The following is a 19,144-nucleotide window of genomic DNA, read 5'->3' as shown; positions in this document are numbered from 1 at the left end:
GCTGTATTAATGGTCATGGAACATGCAATTGAGCAAGGAGGGGATGTTGTATATATCTATACTGATTCTTGGGCTGTGTTTAAAGGGCTGACTGTATGGTTTCCAAAGTGGAAACAGGATGGCTTTTGCATCCACAACCGACCATTGTGGGGGCAGGACCTCTGGATAAAACTGGATCAAATGCTCTCAAAAGTACAAATGCACATTGGACATGTAGATGGACATACAACAGGGACACCTGTTGCCCTGTACAATCAGGCTGCTGATCGGTTAGCAAGAGTACGGACAGCTACTCCAGAAGACGAAGAAGAAGAGTTATTGGTATTAGCACGCTGGGCGCATGTCAAGGCAGGGCATCTGGGGGCCAAAGCCACCAAAGAATGGGCCATCAAGAGAGGCATTCCATGTTCAGTGAGTGCCGCTGCCACAGTGGTCGCTAATTGTCAAGTGTGCTCCCAGGTGAGACAGATGCCTCTGTCTAAGACACCCATGGGAAAATTACATCGGGGAAGTGGTCCTGGGCAAATATGGCAGATTGATTATATAGGGCCCTTACCCAAATGTGGACGTTGGCAGTATGCATTAACCATGGTAGACACCTTTTCAGGGTATCTTTTGACTTACCCCTGCGCACGAGCGAACCAGCAGAACACCATAAAGGGGTTGGAGATGTTAATACGGAGGTATGGAGCGCCCCTTCAGGTACAGAGTGACAATGGGAGTCATTTTGCAGGGGGAGAGGTAAAAGATTGGGCAAATGAATGGAATATCCAGTGGATATATCATATTCCTCACCACCCACAGGCTTCTGGGTTGGTAGAACGGCTAAATGGGTTACTAAAGCAAAAGCTTAAACAGTTGACCCCCACCCATACCCTGAAGGGGTGGGGTAAAGTTCTAGATCAGGCGGAATTTGAACTAAATAGCCGTCCACTATGCGCTGGCCAAACACCATTGCAACGAATGATAAGTTTGCCAGCGCCAGCACCAGTGGAGTACCTAAAGGTCTGGAAACTCCAACCTTATGGCCAGCCACCCCTCCGAGCGACGCCCGATAGTGCTGGGGCTGACCTCATAACCCCTAAGGATGTGGTGGTACCAGCCGGAGGGCAGGTACTAGTACCCTTGGGGATTAGGGTCACCGTTCCCCATGGAACCTATGGGCGCATCGCACCTCGATCCAGCCTAGCCTTAAAAGGCTTGCAGGTTTTAGGAGGGGTGGTGGACGCCGACTACCAAGGAGAAGTAAAGGTGCTCCTCCATAATGTCAGCACTCAAGATGCATCTCTGCTAACAGGACAACGAATAGCGCAACTCATTTGCGAGCGTATCAGTGTACCCGATATTCAGGAAGCACCAGGTCCACCTCCATCTACTGTCAGGAGGAGAGGAGAGTTTGGATCTACAGATACCACTCTCACCTCTGGACAGAAGGTATGGGTGGTATACCCCGATCAGCCAAACAGACCTGGAGAGATTGTTAGTAAGGGACCTGGGGCCACCTACTGGGTGCTTTTGGCAAATGCTACTGCACCCATATGTTTAGATGCAGCCAAGCTGAAGCGGCGAGAATAATGACTCTTCTATTTCTTTGTAATACGCCATAATAATTTTCTTATTATATGCTTCTAGGACACCATGAATTGGTGGTGGTGGGTAATAGTCTGCCTCTGTGCGCACATCTATGATCAATCGAATCCTCCTGAGTTGAACACGACTACGCTGCTGCTGTGTGAACAACCAGCTCTGTCTCAAAGGCGATGGCTCCCCGGCATCCATGGCAGATGTATGAATGTGACTGGACAGGGGACATGGATGATGTCTGGCAAACGACTGTACTTCTCCATCCCATGGACGTATGATAATTTTACGCTGTCATGGTCCATCACATGGAATGTCACTTTCCAATATTTTAATGGCCAACGATGGATAACGCAGGGGAGTTGGCAGGATATCACTAGGTGGAAAGATTCCAGAGAGGGCAGATTGAGGGGGGATCATATAGATAGTCATGAGTATAGTTTTTTCTTTGTAAATTTGATTAAAGGAATGATGTTAAAAATTAAACATGAGGGAGCAGAGTTAGTGCGGGTGATGCGAGATGTTGGGGATCTCACTGTGCATCATTGGTGGGACATATTCTCCGGATGGAGTCCCACCATGACCAATATTTTGAACCTGGCCTTGCATCCGGTTATCATTGTTTTGGTGATTATATGTATTTCCATGATCTTCACTTGTTTTTTGTTTGTTAAAATTAAGCAGCTGTATGCAAAGGTGCAACCTATGTGGGCTATACTCAATCAAATGACACCGAGGATGAAAAGGAAATAGGATATGTTAAGGGGTGGAGTGTAGTGGAAACTCGCGGAAGATCTTTGTAATCACGAGGAGTCAGGTTACATGTCCTATTCCCTTTTCCTCCTCTAATTAGCAAAGTAAGGTTGCTTGTGAGGAGGATGCAATTAGTCGAGAACACCTTCAGCTGCCAATGACCTTGGCCAAGCCACACTCAGGTGCCTGATTCCCTGACCATTCGGGAATGGTGCCTGATAGCCAGGTGAAAACAATCAAACTTAAGTCAGCTATATAAGCAAGGGAATGGAGGGGACAGATTGGGGCTTCGCCACAGACTAGGTCTTGGGTGCTGTGGGGTTTCTGGTGTGAGGGATCTCTCCCGCTGCTCTCTTGAAGCCCCGGGCGGCAGAAGAGGAGGAGATTTGTGTTTGGGCGTTGGTCAGGTACGCTACGTTTGTCTGATTGTATCTAGAAAATTAAAGCATACTTTTTTTTGTGTTCTTCTTCCATCTGTGTGTTTTATTGGATCCAGATTCAAAAAAAAGGAGAACCCTGCCCCTTGGCAGAACACTCCCCCCCCCAATATTTTATTCAAGTTGGCACCCCTGCCCCTCATGATCCTCATTTTCTCTTTGCCTCCTCTGCGCCCGAGAGCAAATGCTCCCGAAAGCTGCCTTTGCTATGCTCTGAAATGCTCTCAGCATCCTTCCAATGCCCAGTGTCTCTGTGCAACCTGACTTCCTGGACAGACACCTCTGCTTTGCACAGAGAGTGCCTGCTCCCTGTCCCCCTTCACAGTAGTATATTCAAACACTATCTTTTGTTTATTTTAAAACGATTTCATACTATGAACAACACCCTTATGTCAAAAAGGCTAAACATGACAATTATTCACAGATACTAGTTGCCTCTAACCCCAAACCGTTTCATTCAGGCACAATCAAATGGTTTAAGTCATGAATGCAGAGCTTTCCTTGCAGTTTTTTCCTTCTTCATCACAGTGGCAACAAAAAACAAACAAGTCCACAACTGGGTAAGTTACCTTTCCAGATCTCTGAACTTATGTGGGGGGCCATCGGGGCAAGCATGACAAAGAGTGTTGCCAAAGCATCTTCAAATTCTGCGCTGTGAATAACAACCGGCTGTGAGGCTTGCTGCAGGGGGAAAAAGAAAGGGAGGAAGAAAAATGGATTGTAAAATGTAAACACTTGATAAAGCAGCCACTCATGAAGAAAAATGACAGTATGAAAGTAAAAGGGGGGGGGGGAATTAATAGTTGTGCCTTGAAAAACAGTATTTCCTTTTCACAGTAAGATGTTAAAGACAGCCGTAATGTTTCTGCCAGCAAAACCATGGAGAAAGAGAGCTATATGCATAACGCGCACGCATACAGAAAATTCAGAAAAGTTAATGGATACTGCTAAGCATTCAGCAAAAGCAAGCCCTTGGGATTCTGCACGGATGCCAGAGAATGCTTATGAAGATCAGCTTATAGGATTAGAGCCTCAAAAAGTACATTGGAAACTGGAATTCACTGCTGTAGCACTAAATAAATTCAAAATTCCATTTGTAAATGAGAGAGATAAGCTAGACAAGATGGATAACTCTGGCTGGGTCTGTGCTTTGCTTGGACTCTTTGTCAGAATTACAGCTCTTTTCCCCCAAGATAAAGCTATAGGGTTAGCCTTTAAAAAACAAACAAACAACCAGATGCAAAGCTGTAGGAGAGGGAGTTTTCCAAGGGTCACCATTTCTTTTGGCAATGGAAAACAAATGTTAGTTGTTGGGCATTATTACTTTATTACATTTATATCTCACCTTTGCTCAAAGAAGCTTGAGGTTCCCCCTTTTAGCATTACAATAATTCTGTAAGATAGGATAGCTTAAGAGACACTAAGCGGCCCCAGGTCACCCAGTGAGCTTCATGGCAAAGTGGGGATTTGAAGATATACAAGCCCATTCTAAAGAATGCACAGGAAGAGGGGAAAGGCATTGCTGCAGGGCAATAGCCTTGCTTGCTACCTGGGGGTGGGATTATGGGTTTGTTTTGGTTTTGTTCTTGTTTTTATTATGGTATGTACTTTGTGGGGTTTTTTTGCATTTTATACTGTAAACCATCCTGAGATCTTTGGATGAAGGGCTGTATATAAACTAATCAATCAGTCAGATGTTTGTGGTTAAATGTATCCTGTTGTGCTCTCCAGTCCTAAATAAATACAATTAAAAAGTTCAAAGAGTGACTGGAATAGACAGTTGTCTTGCTTGTAATTAACATGAAAACAATAGGTGCCTCTGATACTCTGCAACTGTATTCCACTCAATAATAAGAATAGCAAGAGAAGTTCTGATTGGTTGAAGACGCACGTTTTCCCCAGGTGCATAATATTGTGCCGTGACCAAGTACATGGAAAAGTGAAGTTCCCAAATGGTTAGCTTCAAAAGGAGGTTAGAATCATAGAATCATAGAGTTGGAAGAGAGCACAAGGGCCATCCAGTCCAACCCCCTGCCAAGGTATGCAGGTTGTGTGCAACAATTAAGAAATAAAATCCATTTATTAAATGCACATAGTCTCCCACCTAACCGCACAGCAAGCCCTCATCCTGTGAAAAGCCTCGTTGGCAGGTTGACATTCCTCCTAGGAATCCTATCACACCAACAACTTGTTTGACAGCTGCCTACAGATCTATCAGAAGCATTCATCATCAGACTCCTTTAAGTAACACTGTGTGTGTCTACTGCAGTTAACACAAAAGGATCATTTCAAAAGTGAAATAAGAACAGATTTCACTGCTTTCTGATGAAGTAAAGCTTCTTTGCCAGGTGATATAGTCAACAGCTGTCTTAGCTCAGTTAAATTTCAATTTTCTTCAAAAGGCAAAACAAAACAATTATTTTCCAAGGTAGGGGAAACAAAACAGACCGTAATATATGTTCTAATTTACAATATTAACAAGGGTGAAGATTTGTTAGATATTAGATTAATTATTACTAGTCTTCATGATACTGGGAATGCCATATTTAAGCAATTCTAAAAAGGAGGATTTCAAACATTCCAAATCAACAGGGAAAAATGCACTATGGATAAAAATGATCTTAAAGGTAAAGGGACCGCTGACGACTCTGGAGTTCCGACGCTCATCTCGCTTCATTGGCCAAGGGAGCCAGCGTGCAGCTTCCGGGTCATGTGGCCAGCATGACTAAGCCGCTTCTGGCGAACCAGAGCAGCGCACAGAAACGCCGTTTACCTTCCTGCCGGAGCGGTACCTATTTATCTACTTCCACTTTGATGTGCTTTCGAACTGCTAGGTTGGCAGGAGATGGGACCAAACAAATGATCTTAGGGAAATGCAAAAACTAAAAGCTTGCTGCTAAGCATGGATCTGTAGTGCACATCAGTACCATAAAAGAAGTTATTAAAATATGATAATTTACATGGTATACTCACTGACAACGTGTTACTGAGGCCCATCAGTCGAGCAACTGCTGTATGAAATGAGAAATCATTCTGGAAGAATTCAGTTACCTAATTGCACAAAAGAAAAATGTTCTCTCTTTGGTTAATTCAATTTACTACACCTCTGCAATTTTTGCTTATTTACGGTAAACAATGTCTAGGAATCCCTTTACTGAAATAAACAGGGTGCTGCATAAAGGCTGGAAGTAGAAATGCAATGGAGTAGTCAAAATAGAAATTTATTGATCCAACGCATTTTTGACCCGATTAGTCCTTCTATCCATTTTTTATTACAGAACTGGTTCTATATACAGTCATACCTCGGGTTGTGTACACTTCCTAGAGCACGCGCAATGCGCGGGTGCACAGAAGTGCAAAAACGCGCGAACTTCTGGGTTTTTTCTTTTTTTCTTTTTTCTTTTTTTCCGGGCGTTCGTGTTAAGCATGCCCGTGTTACACAGCGCAATCCAGAACGGATCACATGCGTAACACGGGGTACCACTGTACACGCAGGTCCCACTATCAGAACACATTTCTCATCCATGCTTCCTCTCTCCATGCTTTCTGCCTGAAACTGCTGCAGCCAATTCACAAGAGCCCAACAAGAAAAATGGTTATGTCCAATCTCTCTCCTACCAATGGTTTCTGCCTAAAAATAGCTGCTGTCGACCAGCAAAACAGAAACAAGTAAGGAAATGGGCAAACCCCAGCTGTTTGGATATCTGAGTCAACCCTTTGTGGAGCAAGGTTTGGATAATCCTTTGTGTTCGGATAACAAGCAGTCTGATAGCGGAAACTGCATGAATTGCATAAAACTATCTTAACAGACAATCTGTATGAAAGTCATAATAGTTCTGTTATAGACATTAGTATATTCATACTTATTTATTAAAAGTATTTATAATCTGTCCTTCATCCTAAGATCTCAGATGAACGACTATTATGAATATACCTAGAATGTATGACTAGGATTAGTCCCATACTAGCAAATGTGCAAAATAATTCTGAAGTGGAGGGAGGTTACAAAAGCAGCTTGAGCTATAGCATTTTCATTTTAATTAAGCTTGACTATTTCTCAAGACAAATTTCTACAGAAAATTTCTCTAAAGAAATCTGGGCAAACCTGAATTGGTTCTTTGAATCCTAGCAAAACGTTCACAAACATGGATTTGGACAGTCAAAAACAACTACTTGTGCCTCCCTGGAAAGACTTGCTTCATAAGAAGATTCCCGATTACAGACTAGCCTCAAGTACAATTTTGTGTAAAATATATATTATTGTAGATAAATTATGTATTATTATAGGTACAAAGTATAGGTACAATACATATGCACATAGGCATAAACAATCATGAGGCTTTAACCACAAACTGACAGAATGCACATCTTTGATAGGCTTCATAGGTTGAAACCTGACAAGACGAAGTACTTTTTTGGGGGGACAGGGGGCGGGTGGCTATCAGGGACTCCCTGGTTCTGAATGGGGTAACTGTGCCCCTGAAGGACCAGGTGCGCAGCCTGGAAGTCATTTTGGACTCGCAGCTGTCCATGGAGGCGCAGGTCAATTCTGTGTCCAGGGCAGCTGTTTACCAGCTCCATCTAGTACGCAGGCTGAGACCCTATCTGCCTGCAGACTCACTCGCCAGAATGGTGCATGCTCTGGATATCTCCCGCTTGGACTATTGCAATGCGCTCTACGCATTAAAGGTGACCTGGAAACTGCAACTAATCCAGAATGCAGCAGCTAGACTGGTGACTGGGAGTGGCTGCTGAGACCATATAACACCGGTCTTGAAAGATCTACATTGGCTCCCAATACGTTCCCAAGTACAATTCAAAGTGTTGGTGCTGACCTTTAAAGCCCTAAACAGCCTCGGCCCAATATACCTGAGGGAGCGTCTCCACCCCCATCTTTCAGCCCAGACACTGAGGTCCAGTGCCAAGGGCCTTCCAGTGGTTCCCTCACTGCGAGAAGCGAGGTTACAGGGAAACAGGCAGAGGGCCTTCTCAGTAGTGGCACCCACCCTGTGGAATGCTCTTCCACCAGGTGTCAAGGAAAGAAACAACTACAGTGGTATCTAGGGTTACAGACGCTTCAGGTTACATACTCCGCTAACCCAGAAATAACGCTTCAGGTTAAGAACTTTGCGGCGCGGCAGCAGCGAGAGGACCCATTAGCTAAAGTGGTGCTTCAGGTTAAGAACAGTTTCAGGTTAAGAACGGACCTCCAGAACGAATTAAGTACATAACCAGAGGTACCACTGTATCTGACTTTCAGAGGACATCTGAAGGCAGCCCTGTTTAGGGAAGTTTTTAACGTTTGATGTTTTATCGTGTTTTTAATATTCTGTTGGGAGCCGCCCAGAGTGGCTGGGGAATAAATATTATTATGAATAATGATGGTGGTGGTGCTCATTCATCTCCTCAGGATTCACCACTGAAAAATCCTTACTCAGTTTATCAAACCAGTAATTCTTTCTAGTGTAGTTTGGAACTGTTGTCATCCTCAAGAATCAGATCTCTTCTTGATGGTTTTGTCTCGCCCATACAGCCAAGATCCAATGTTATGCTACCAAAAGCTATATTGTATGGCACCCTTTAATTCTTCACACACTAGTAGGAGACCATGCCACAGCCACAGGTATCTGGACCAAATGATTTCCTTTTGGGTGGGGTCTGGCATAACGTGCGCAGGTCGGAGGAAGATGTAGAAGTGAAAGCTGAATGTATTAAATGTGAAAACATTGTGCCTTATTAAATCATTTGTTCTCCAGTAGGTGCTGGAAGAGGCAGAATGGCTGTGTCTTTTCTCAAACAGTCTCTTGTGGCACCATAGGGCCTAACAAATTCATTATGACATAATCTAAGTGGACCGTAGTTTATGAAAGCCTATGTTGATATTAGTTTGTGAAAGTTTATGCCACAATAAATTTGTTGGTCTTTAAGGTGCCACAAGAATCTGTTTCTGGTGAAGAAAACTAACCCCTCTGGAAATTGTCTCAAATAATTAACACCGAGTAGGCTTCCAAGGAAGCTACTGCTAGATGTTTATCTTCCGCTTTTAAAATAAAGATGATGTATGGTAGATCTAAGTGTGCCTGGCTGTGCAGCGGGAGAAGGATTATCGCTATCCAGCAGCATTTTAGAAATTTTTCTTGGTTTCTTTATCAGTGCTTCAAGCTGTGCCACACAAAACAGAAGAAATGGAAGCACTTAAGGAATTTATAGAGCGTAACATTGGTATATTACCTGCAGAGCAACAACTGAGTCTTTATGAATGCAGAGAGACAATTCTTCTATATTGCTTTATATCACTTCTAGCTTTTTCACATCTGGGGATATGCCATTATGGAGTCACATTTTACTTTTCTCGGCTTAAAAAGGAGGGAGTTTTAAAAGCAGTAGAGAAAAGTAACCAGAAGACTAATCTACTATATATATTTTGGAAAGTGAATTGTCATGTCTGTCCATTTGTTTGTTCTCTATGGGTTCAATCTTAAGAGATTGTCACCAAACTTGGCACAAAGGTTTCTGAAGTGGGGACAGCACTTTTTGTTGATGTTTGGATGCCGTCTGCCATTTTGAATCAAGATGGTAGACTGACACATCACTTTGGTGTGACTTTACCCATTTGGGGGTATAGGTTTGGCTGCCTCTTGAGATACTGTCACCAAACCTGGCATGAAGGTCACCATTCTGAATCAAGATGGGTCCAAACTTACATATTACCACTATCCATTTAACGGTAACGAGGGTGAGTGGGTTATAGCACTCCCCACTATATTCTATTAAAATAAAAAGGACATTACATTGTTAAAGCTTAGTGTGACAACGGACAAAACATCACTAAAAACAAAAATGACTCCATCATTTTTAGAATAGCCAGAATTCTTTCTAACCTCAGAGACAGTGATGTTCTGCTGCTCCCAGATACGCTTGGCTTCAGCTTTCTCTTTCTGATTCAGTAGCTGTGGACTTGGCAGAGTTCCAGAATTCCTAGCTTCAATAAATTTGGTTGCTAAGTTCCAGAGGCGAGATTGCCATCTTTCCACCCCAGGGATTGCATCAGCTGAATGAAAAATGGCAGGAGAGAGAGGTTTTCATTAGCACGAGTTAAGATAACATTTTCAGAGGGAGAAAAAGAAGTTAGACAAAAAGTCCTCCCCCTTTTAATGAGTCAGCATTTAACAGTTTTGAAGCTAGCAATACTTTAACATACAACTTGCAAACGGAGTAAAATAAATTCACTACCTTAATGCTACGGCAGCTACACTTTATATTTGAAATATTCAGAAGTACTTTCCCTTTAGGCTGAATGCCTAGTGACAGAAATGCCTTAACAGAGAAGGTCCGTTCCAGCGTTGACGTAAAGTGATGACAAACACAAGTGCTCTCTCACCAGAGAGGTCAAAGAAGAAGATGCAGCTTCAAGTGGTGCAACTCAAAGAACAAAGATAAGAGGCTGCTGGTGCAGAATTCAGCAGCCAGGTTGCTCACCAGAGCATGGGTGCAATCCTGCTTCTCTCCCATATGTGGGCTCTATGCCTTGGTTCTCAAACAACTTGGAACCCAAACACTGCAAACCCGGAAGTGTTCCAGTTTGCGAACTTTTTTTTGGAAGCCGAACGTGCTCAGTTCTGAGTGCCACACTTCCGTTTTGAGCGCCACACTTCTGTTTTGAGTGTTACGCTGAGGTCTGTCTATTTTTGCTAATTTTTTGTTTTGTTTTTGCAGCTTTTTTGCTTTGTTTTTGTGACTGTGTTGAACCCAGTTCAGCTATTGATTGATTGATTGATTTTTGCAACGGTTTGGTTTTGAAATGGACTTCCAGAATGGATTAAATTTGAGAACCAAGGTACCACTTTAACTATAAACCCCCCCCCCCAAAAGAGATATTTTGCCCAAAGTGAAAAGCACTGCCTAGATCAGTCCGCGAGTTTTGTCAACCATCTAAGTCCTCAAAGGCATTTTGTACAAACACAAATCAAGGCAAAAGAAGAATTTGGGTGCCGGGAGGGTGCCTTACTCTTTGCATCCCACAAGATGTCCTGCTCTGGAGGGGAAGCAAACAGGATGTAGAGTCTGACTGTATCAATTCCATACTTCTGGACCATTTCTTCAGGCTCTATACCATTGTGCTTGGATTTACTCATTTTTTCCCACGTCACTTGTAGCTTCTCTTTGGTTTTTATGTGAACAGGTTCAGGACCTAAACACAGAACGACACAGAAAAAACGACTGCTTTTGCTCTACATGACTAAAGGAAGAACTGGTTGCTTTCAATCCCTTCTCACACAATTAGATTGCTGCAACGTGTTGTATGTGGGGCTGCCTATGAAGACGGTCCTGAAACTTCAGGCGGTACAGAATTTGGTGGCCAGGTTGCTCTCAGGGGCAGGACAGTTTGAGCATATAGCGCCAATCCTGGCCTGACAGGCACTGGCTGCTAATTAGTTTCCAGGCTCAATTAAAAATGCTGGCTTTGACCTATAATCCTTAAAGGCACCAGGGCTCCCTGTTTGTGGAATGGTCTCCCCAGGGTTAGCTCTCCCTGATCCAAAGCGATTGTCTTCTAGGGACTGAGAAGAGCAACATCTGTCAAACATCCCGGTGAATGTCCTTCACAAAACAATGCCTTTATGTAAGTCAGGGCTTCGGATGTTAGAAGGAAGTAGCAGGGAGCGGAAGAGCAAATGAGTTTCAATTCCACTTATCACGCTTCCGGTTCAATGCATGAACACCCCGAATAATTTACATCTGCTTCATCCATACATAAAACATAGGAACACTCCTGCACAGACATCAGACCAAAATATGCAGTACTCTTTTCCAGATAAACAAATAAAATGCTATTCAGCTATCCACAATCATCTACTGGGAATACCTTGCTAGATATATTTTAGCCTTGCCTATTCCACTGACCAAAACAGCATCAAATATTGTTACAGTCAACTCCAGTACCCTAAGGCCCAATCGTGTTCTCAATCCGGCCCACGGACGGTCAGGGAATCAGCGTGTTTTTACATGAGTAGAATGTGTCCTTTTATTTAAAATGCATCTCTGGGTTATTTGTGGGTCATAGGAATTCGTTCATTTTTTTTAAAAAAAAAAAGTCTGGCCCCCCCACATGGTCTGAGGGACAGTGGACCGGCCCACGGCTGAAAAAGGTTGCTAACCCCGATCAACTCAGTTCTAGCATCAGTGTGTGCAGTCTATTTCTTCCCTTAATATGAATACAGTGAGATTTGGGAAACTAGAGAGAAAGCCTTGTCCACAGAAATATTGCAGAAATTATTCAGAGGTTTAATGGACTAGCTTGGGGGTCTGTGATCTCACTGTGGGAAACTCAGCATAGTAAGAACAAATATTGGTTTTTGAGCCACGGTACCACCACTATAATTGATAGAACCAGCTACCTATTGTTACCAAGTTCTATGTACTCTGCCAAATAATGATCTTTCCCAAAACTGGTCATTTGATTTTTAGGATATAGCTAGAGGAATGCAATTCCCTTAACAGACTCACTTACCAGTAATATCAATTTCTTCTCTCTTCAAATACTGCCCAGTTGTTGCTAGCCTGAAAGTCCGATTCTTGACAATACCTTGAACTAAGAGTTTATGAAAAGGCTCTCTAGAGGACAAATAAAAATTCTGCTGAAAATAACAGTTGAAACATACTTTCAACATACTGAATACATGTAAGTTTTGGTGATGGCTGAATACTCCAGGAGCAGAGATCTTGAGCCACCCTGAAATTTGCACCCATCTCCTTCAAAAAGCTGGCCTCACTCTATTTTTGTTCTCTATGTGTCAACCAAAGGGAGCATGGCAGTCAAATGGCTTGGGACCACCTCTCCCCCCCCCCCAAGACAACCTGCATGGACCCTCCTTTGGGTCCCCTGCCTCTGGAGGAGAGGCAGTTAGTGACTGAAGATCAAGCCTCCTTGGTGGCCGTTCCCCAAATTTGGAATATCTTCCCTAGGGAAAACTGCCTGGTACCAAGCACAATGACTTTTGGGGCAAGGAGAAGCCCTTTTAATTTGCCCAGCCTTTTCCATCTTCTGTCTGCCTCTGAATATCAACTGCTGAAGATTATGAATGGGAGAGAGCTCTTGCCCTGCTCACGGCCTTCCCATAGGTATTTGGTTGGCCACTTAGGGAGCAAAACGCTCAGCTAGAGGCAGGACTTTGGTCTGATCCAACAAGGCTATTCTTATGTTTTAGTACTGTGTTTCAACCACTGTAATACTGGCTCTGTTATAAATTTGATTTTGTATTGCTGTTGCTTTAATATGTTTCAGCGTATTGCTCTTTAGCAAACTTTTGTGACCTGCTCCAAGAGTCTCCCCAAGCAGCTCACAACCTGTTTGTAAATACATATAAATACATGTTCTAAATGAATGAGAGAACAGGTAGCTGCCTAGATAAAGAAAGGTAGGAGCTGTTGCAAAGCCCTGGGGACAGCAACCCAAGAGCCAGATTCCCCAAAGAATCAGTCTGGTTTCTACCAGGGGACTCACAGAATCATAGAAATGTAGAGTTGGAACCCCCTTCAATGCAAGAATTTTAACTAAAGCGTCCAGGACAGATGGACATTCAACTGCTGCTTATAAACCTCCAAGGAAGGAAGAGGCCACTGCTTCCTGAGGGAGTCCATTCCACTTTTGAATGGCTTTGTCATAAAGTTCTTCCTGATGTTTAGTCGGAATCTCCTTTCTTGTAACTTTAATCCATTCGTTTTGGTCCTACCCTCCAGAGCAGGAGAAAACAAGCTTGCTTCGTCTTCCACATGACAGCACTTTAGATATTTGAAGATGGCTATCATACTGCCTTCTCAGTCTCCTCTTTTCCAGGCTATACATACCCAACTCCCTCAACCATTTCTCATAAGGCTTGGTTTCCAGACCCTTGATCATTCTGGTAACCCTCCTCTGCACACGTTCCAGCTTGTCAATATCCTTCTTGAATTGTGCCCAGAACTGGAGACAGCATTCCAGATGTGGTCTGCTTAAGGACAGGAGCTCACCCAATGCAAAAGTCCCTCTCCACTAAAATTACGTTTATCTGAAACGGCCACATTTTACCATACATGGGAAATGCAACTTAAGCAAAGAAGGGTGAGGGGGAATGGGCAGGTCTCCTGGTCAGAGGTAATTTTTCAGGGAACGTTTATGTTTGATGACATCGTGTTAATTCACAAATGTTCCCTTGTTGATACAAGATGAGATTTCGGTTAATGTTTGTTTGCAGGGGCAGATGTTAGTTAGGAGCACAAAATATTTTACCATGTATGGGAGAAACAAAAGAAAGACAGATCTTTGTAAGTATGGGAGATTTGGGAGGGAGTGGGGAGAAACAGAAGGGGGAAATGTGGAAAGGAGAGCCTGCAAAAGTCTGGAAAGCAAGCAGTGCTGAGTCACAATGAATTCCACCTTCTACAACATCTTTCCTAAATTTATTGCTCAGTTATTCACCAACAGTAACAGCACCCTCTCATGGCCACATGTAGAAGCACAAACTAGCTGCTTTTGTAGATCATATACTGGGCGGAGCATGCTTCCAGTTTTATTCTGAGATATTATCCATACTGTAGTGCAATGTACTATTCCGTTATTTCTTCAAGCAGTCATTCTTGGACCTCTATCTATCTATTCCCCAGTTCATAGTGTTCTGCTACCCCACACTCTTCTGGCCTCATCTTCTTCTATTGCCAAAATCTCACTGCAACAATGACTGGGGCTCAAATACCCCCCCCCCCCCCGTAGGACATGAATTGAATAATACTCTGCGGAGGGGGAAAGGACCAAAAAGTACAGCTCATTATTTTTAAGGAGAAACAGGAAACACCCCAATCAGTCACATGATACAGACCTGGTAACATGATTGCAATAAGGAAGACAGCATTACAGGCGGCAACGGTTTCAGGAGCGTCCAACTGACACGTGATCGCCGATGCGCAGGTCCTTTAGGACCCAGAAGAAGGCAGAACAGGGGGTGTGGGGGCAAAATGGGGTGAGGTGTGTTTATTTGGGCTCTGCTGATGCACGTGGGGGCCAGGAACAGAACTCCTGGATGAAATGCTCTCCACCAGTACTTACATTTAAAATAAAAATAACGCTTTAAAATAGATGAATACCTGCTCTGTGGCAGTATCTGAGGATGGGAGGCAATTATAGACACTAGCTATAGGGTCTTGGAACAGTTACCCTGAGATGCATGTATCTTTTCTCCAGTAGTCCTGGAAGTGCTGCTGGGAGCTAGCCGGTTTTTGTTGCCGTTGTTTTGCAGGTGCTGTCTGAAGCGCTATAGAGACTACTGCAATATCGAAAAATGGGTACTGGTAGCTCTTCAATACTACTACCTTCAGTTCTCAGAAAATCTACCAGGTGTACAAAGCCTAACTACAATGAGAAGTGACCTTGCTTCCCCTGCAAGCTTTTATTACACTTAAGCCTGCCACTGTTCTTGCACTTACCTGTGTTTAGTCATCTTCTGATTATGGCAAAAATGGCTGAAGAATCTAGCATAGTACAAATGCATAACTGCATGCTCTTTTCCTCCAATGTACAAATCGACAGGCATCCAGTGATCTGCCAAGTCTTTGTGAAAAGGTCTAATAGAGAAAACAACCAATGCATAATGAGAAGAAGCATAGCTGACCAAGGAAAGTCAGAGTGATTCTGATTACTGTATTTTTCGCTCCATAAGACGCACCTAGTTTATAGAGGAGGAAAGGGGGAAAGCCCTGTTTTTTTGAGGATCAGCTGAAAGTGGTGCAGCTTTTTTTTTGCAAAGGGAAAAGCCCTGCTTTTTTGAGGATCAGCTGAAAGTGGTGCAGCTTTTTTTGCAAAGAGGAAAAGCCCCATTTTTATGGGGTCCAACTCACAGCTCTGCAGCTTCTAGTCCTACAGTCATTTCTACAGTTTCCAGACAGATAATCTAATCAGCCAGTCACATGTTACTGGGGAAACAAACAGCCTCCCTTTGCATTCAACAATGGAGGCCTGGGCAAGGGGGCGGGGCTGGAAAGGGAGCCTTATCTCTCTCCCCATCACTTGCTGAACAGCTGTTAAGCGGCTTCCTTTCAACACCCCCTTCTCTCTTTGTTAAAAAAAGAGCACGATCTCCTTTTGGCCCCTAGGCAATTCAGCTCCAGGGAACATGCATTCGCCCCATAAGACGCACAGACATTTCACCTTACTTTTTAGGAGGAAAAAAGTGCGTCTTATGGAGCGAAAAATACAGTAATAAGAATCAATACAAATGGATTTGAATGGCTTACAGGAGTAAACATTTGGATGCTACCAGCAGGGGGCAACATGACTTCATTATATTAAAACAAAATCCATCCTGAACATTCAGTGGCTGTAGTAATCCAAACAACACTTCATTATAAAATCAAATCTTCATATTGCTTAGGTGCAACTGAATGACAGCAAAGGGTATCAGATAGCTCTGGTTTTTTAAATTTAAGTTTTTATTTATTTATTTATTTATTTATACATTTCATTAGTTTTACAATCAATTTAACATTTCAAAATTTGACTTCCTTCCTCCTCTTTCTGCGGTTCCTTAATTTTTTATTTTTTTAGTATCTTCTGCATATCCAAATTCATTTAACTTGCTCATTTAATTATCTACTGTAAATATATACTCTTGTGAAACTGCAGGTTATTACAATAATCCTGCTGATGTTTTTATCTGTTTACAATCAGATAGCTCTGTTGGGGTTATTCAGGTTTGCAGTCACAGTCAGTGAGGTTATGTAGGAATACCTTTATGTGCTTAAAACTACAAAGCTGTTGTAACGTAAAGGTTCTACTCTGAATGAAACAAACAATTGTTTAAACAGTAGGAGTGTGATAAACCCTCTAAACAGATTAACTCTAGACTTAAGGACTCTGATTCCTACTCTTAACATTCCTGTAGGTGTTCAGTGAGACAGCTATCACTCTAAAAGCCATCTAAAAAACATGGCTTTGATTTTTAAATGGATAGTGTAAATTTGAAGTTTTAGGGCTGCACATGCACCAACTCCAATCTGAAACATGCTGAAATCAACCTGTGGAGGGAGCCAATGTTTAACTAGGATTACTTTGGTCTGCATTTTGATTCAAAATGGTGCCTAGTGTCCAAACACAGACAATGTTTGGTGATGAGGCAGCTGAACCTATGGCAAAAAACAGGCAAAGTCATATTTTGGTTGACCATCTTGATTCAAAACGGTGGCCAGTGTCCCAACATTGAAGAAAAAATGCTGCCCCACCTTGGGAACCCTCATACCAAATTTGCCAACGATAACTTGAGAGACATTCCAAAACCTATGAACAGACAAGACAGAAAGAAGGACAGGCAGAAAAACCACTTGCAAAAATATATAGATGATGATCTCTTTAGATCCTGGGAGGTTTTGACAAGAAGAAGGTTTCAAATACATTGCATTCTGAGGTGGTGAGAGGACTGCACCATGTCAGAAGATGAGCTAAGTGATGCACTTAAAAAACAGCCAACAGGCTAACGCCTTTGTACACTGGGAAAAGGGCACCACTGGCAGAACAACAACAGACCACTCACAGGAATCATCTTTTTATTGTGTTCAGTATGAATTTAAGGATTATCTACAGGAGAGCCTTGCCACTCCTTCCAAGCTGAGCTATGAATAACAGGACCAGCTTATAAGATTACATACTATTCTGCTTGAATGCAGGCTGCCTAAATTACTTACCTCTCAGAATTATGAGGATCAGTGTACCTTAAATAATACCAAGCTGAATCAACAAATGTATCCATGGTGTCCGTTTCCCTTTTTGCAGGCTGCTTGCACCTGAGGAACACAAATTATAATTATTAGGGTTCTGCAGAGATAGAAGGGAGTCATCTGGGGAGCTTTGTTTGCATGATTTTTTAAATGATATCCCTTATGAGTCTGAAGCCTCATTAACAGTCAACTACAGATCTGCGATGCTCACTTGTTGTATAAGCCAAGCTTCTAACTGGGCATGCGAAGTCAAAGCTCACAGATCTCAGCAGAGGCGGGATCTACAAGTCTCTGCTTTCCAAATCATATCAGAAGTGAGAAATCAGAAATATGAATAAACCAGGAACACCTTCTCTCTCTCTCTTTAAATTCTTACATCTGATGAAATGGAAAAATGAAAAACCAAGAGAATTCAAAATGGGTCGATTCATTCATTCCTACTGTCAAATCCAGCAACCCCCCAGTTAATCTGAATGGATAGGAATTCAAATTGGTCCTAAGCCTTACAACTTGCATGAATGAATCATAATGAATGAACCTTTCAAGAGTCAATTTAGTGATCTCTTATTCTTTCAAACTACTGTCAACCCTCCAGATTTCCCAAGCACCAAGGTACTTTATACCTTTTACCAGCATTACACTGTAGGGTCCCTGAAAACTCAAAAGTAATTGCAGAAATCTATTCCTCTGAGAATGGGTACATGGATGGATGCTTGCTCCCAGCTGAGTGTTCACTGAAGCCTTTTACAACCGTAAAATGTGGAACGTAAATGCTATTACTCAAGATTTGCTATCATTTTATAAGGATATAAACTTGTGTGTAGATTTACAATACACCGATAATTAGTTTGGATCTGGATGAAGTATTTTAAGTCTCACCAACAAACTTAGTCTGGTTCAAGCTCATTCAAAATACTGAGCAGATGGCTCTCTTTTTCCTTTAAGCCCCAGCTTACGTTTAGCCTGGTAAATTGGAGATAGGCTAGACATAGTCAAAAATCTAAAGGGCTGTCACATGGAGGATGGAGCAAGCTTGTTTGCTCCTGCTTTGGAGGTTAGGACCCGAATTAATGGCTTCCAAGAAAGGAGATTCCAACTAAACTTCCAACTAAACTTCAGAAAGAACCTTCTGACAGTGTTTGACAGTGGGATAGACTCCCACGAGAGGTGGTGGTCCCTACTTCCTTGGAGATTTTAAAGCATAAGTTGGATGGCCATCTGTCATGTATGATGCAGTTGAGAGTCCCACATTTCAGTGGGTTGGACTATACGACCCACAGACTCCCTTACAACTCTGCAATTCTATGATTCTTTGATTCCAAGATCCACTGGACTAAACAAGAGACTACTCGCACAGTTACAGAATTTTGAGCTTTATTAATTAATAAAATGCTGTGTGAGTGAGATATCCATCTGTAGGCAGAGAAGAAAGCCAACATTTGATTCTTGTAGCTTTCAGATGGATATGTAGCCAGGGCATAGTAGCCAGGGCATAGTTTGTCTCTCTGTTTGCATGAATCCTTTCTGGGCAATCCTCTTTCCCAAAAGCATGTGGGTTGAACATGGTTGCTAAAAGATTACTTGTGTATGTGTGTGTCCATGTGCACACACAAATACAGAAGCCAAGCTGG

At 42.6% G+C, this 19,144-nt stretch overlaps 1 protein-coding gene across 1 annotated transcript in view; it reads right to left on the bottom strand.

The window, feature by feature from the left end:
• LARS2 (leucyl-tRNA synthetase 2, mitochondrial) overlaps positions 1 to 19,144 on the bottom strand; it is a 60,437-nt gene that overhangs the window by 14,379 nt on the left and 26,914 nt on the right. Inside the window, 7 exon segments of the mRNA XM_033165104.1 lie at positions 3,341 to 3,452; positions 5,745 to 5,822; positions 9,653 to 9,822; positions 10,780 to 10,962; positions 12,283 to 12,386; positions 15,231 to 15,368; positions 17,481 to 17,579. Of these exon segments, the coding sequence (XP_033020995.1) occupies positions 3,341 to 3,452; positions 5,745 to 5,822; positions 9,653 to 9,822; positions 10,780 to 10,962; positions 12,283 to 12,386; positions 15,231 to 15,368; positions 17,481 to 17,579 (884 nt within the window).

This window comes from Lacerta agilis, chromosome 12 (genome assembly GCF_009819535.1).
Source record: "Lacerta agilis isolate rLacAgi1 chromosome 12, rLacAgi1.pri, whole genome shotgun sequence".
Classification (NCBI taxonomy): Eukaryota; Metazoa; Chordata; class Lepidosauria; order Squamata; family Lacertidae; genus Lacerta; species Lacerta agilis.
This window is presented reverse-complemented; position numbering and strand designations above follow the sequence as displayed.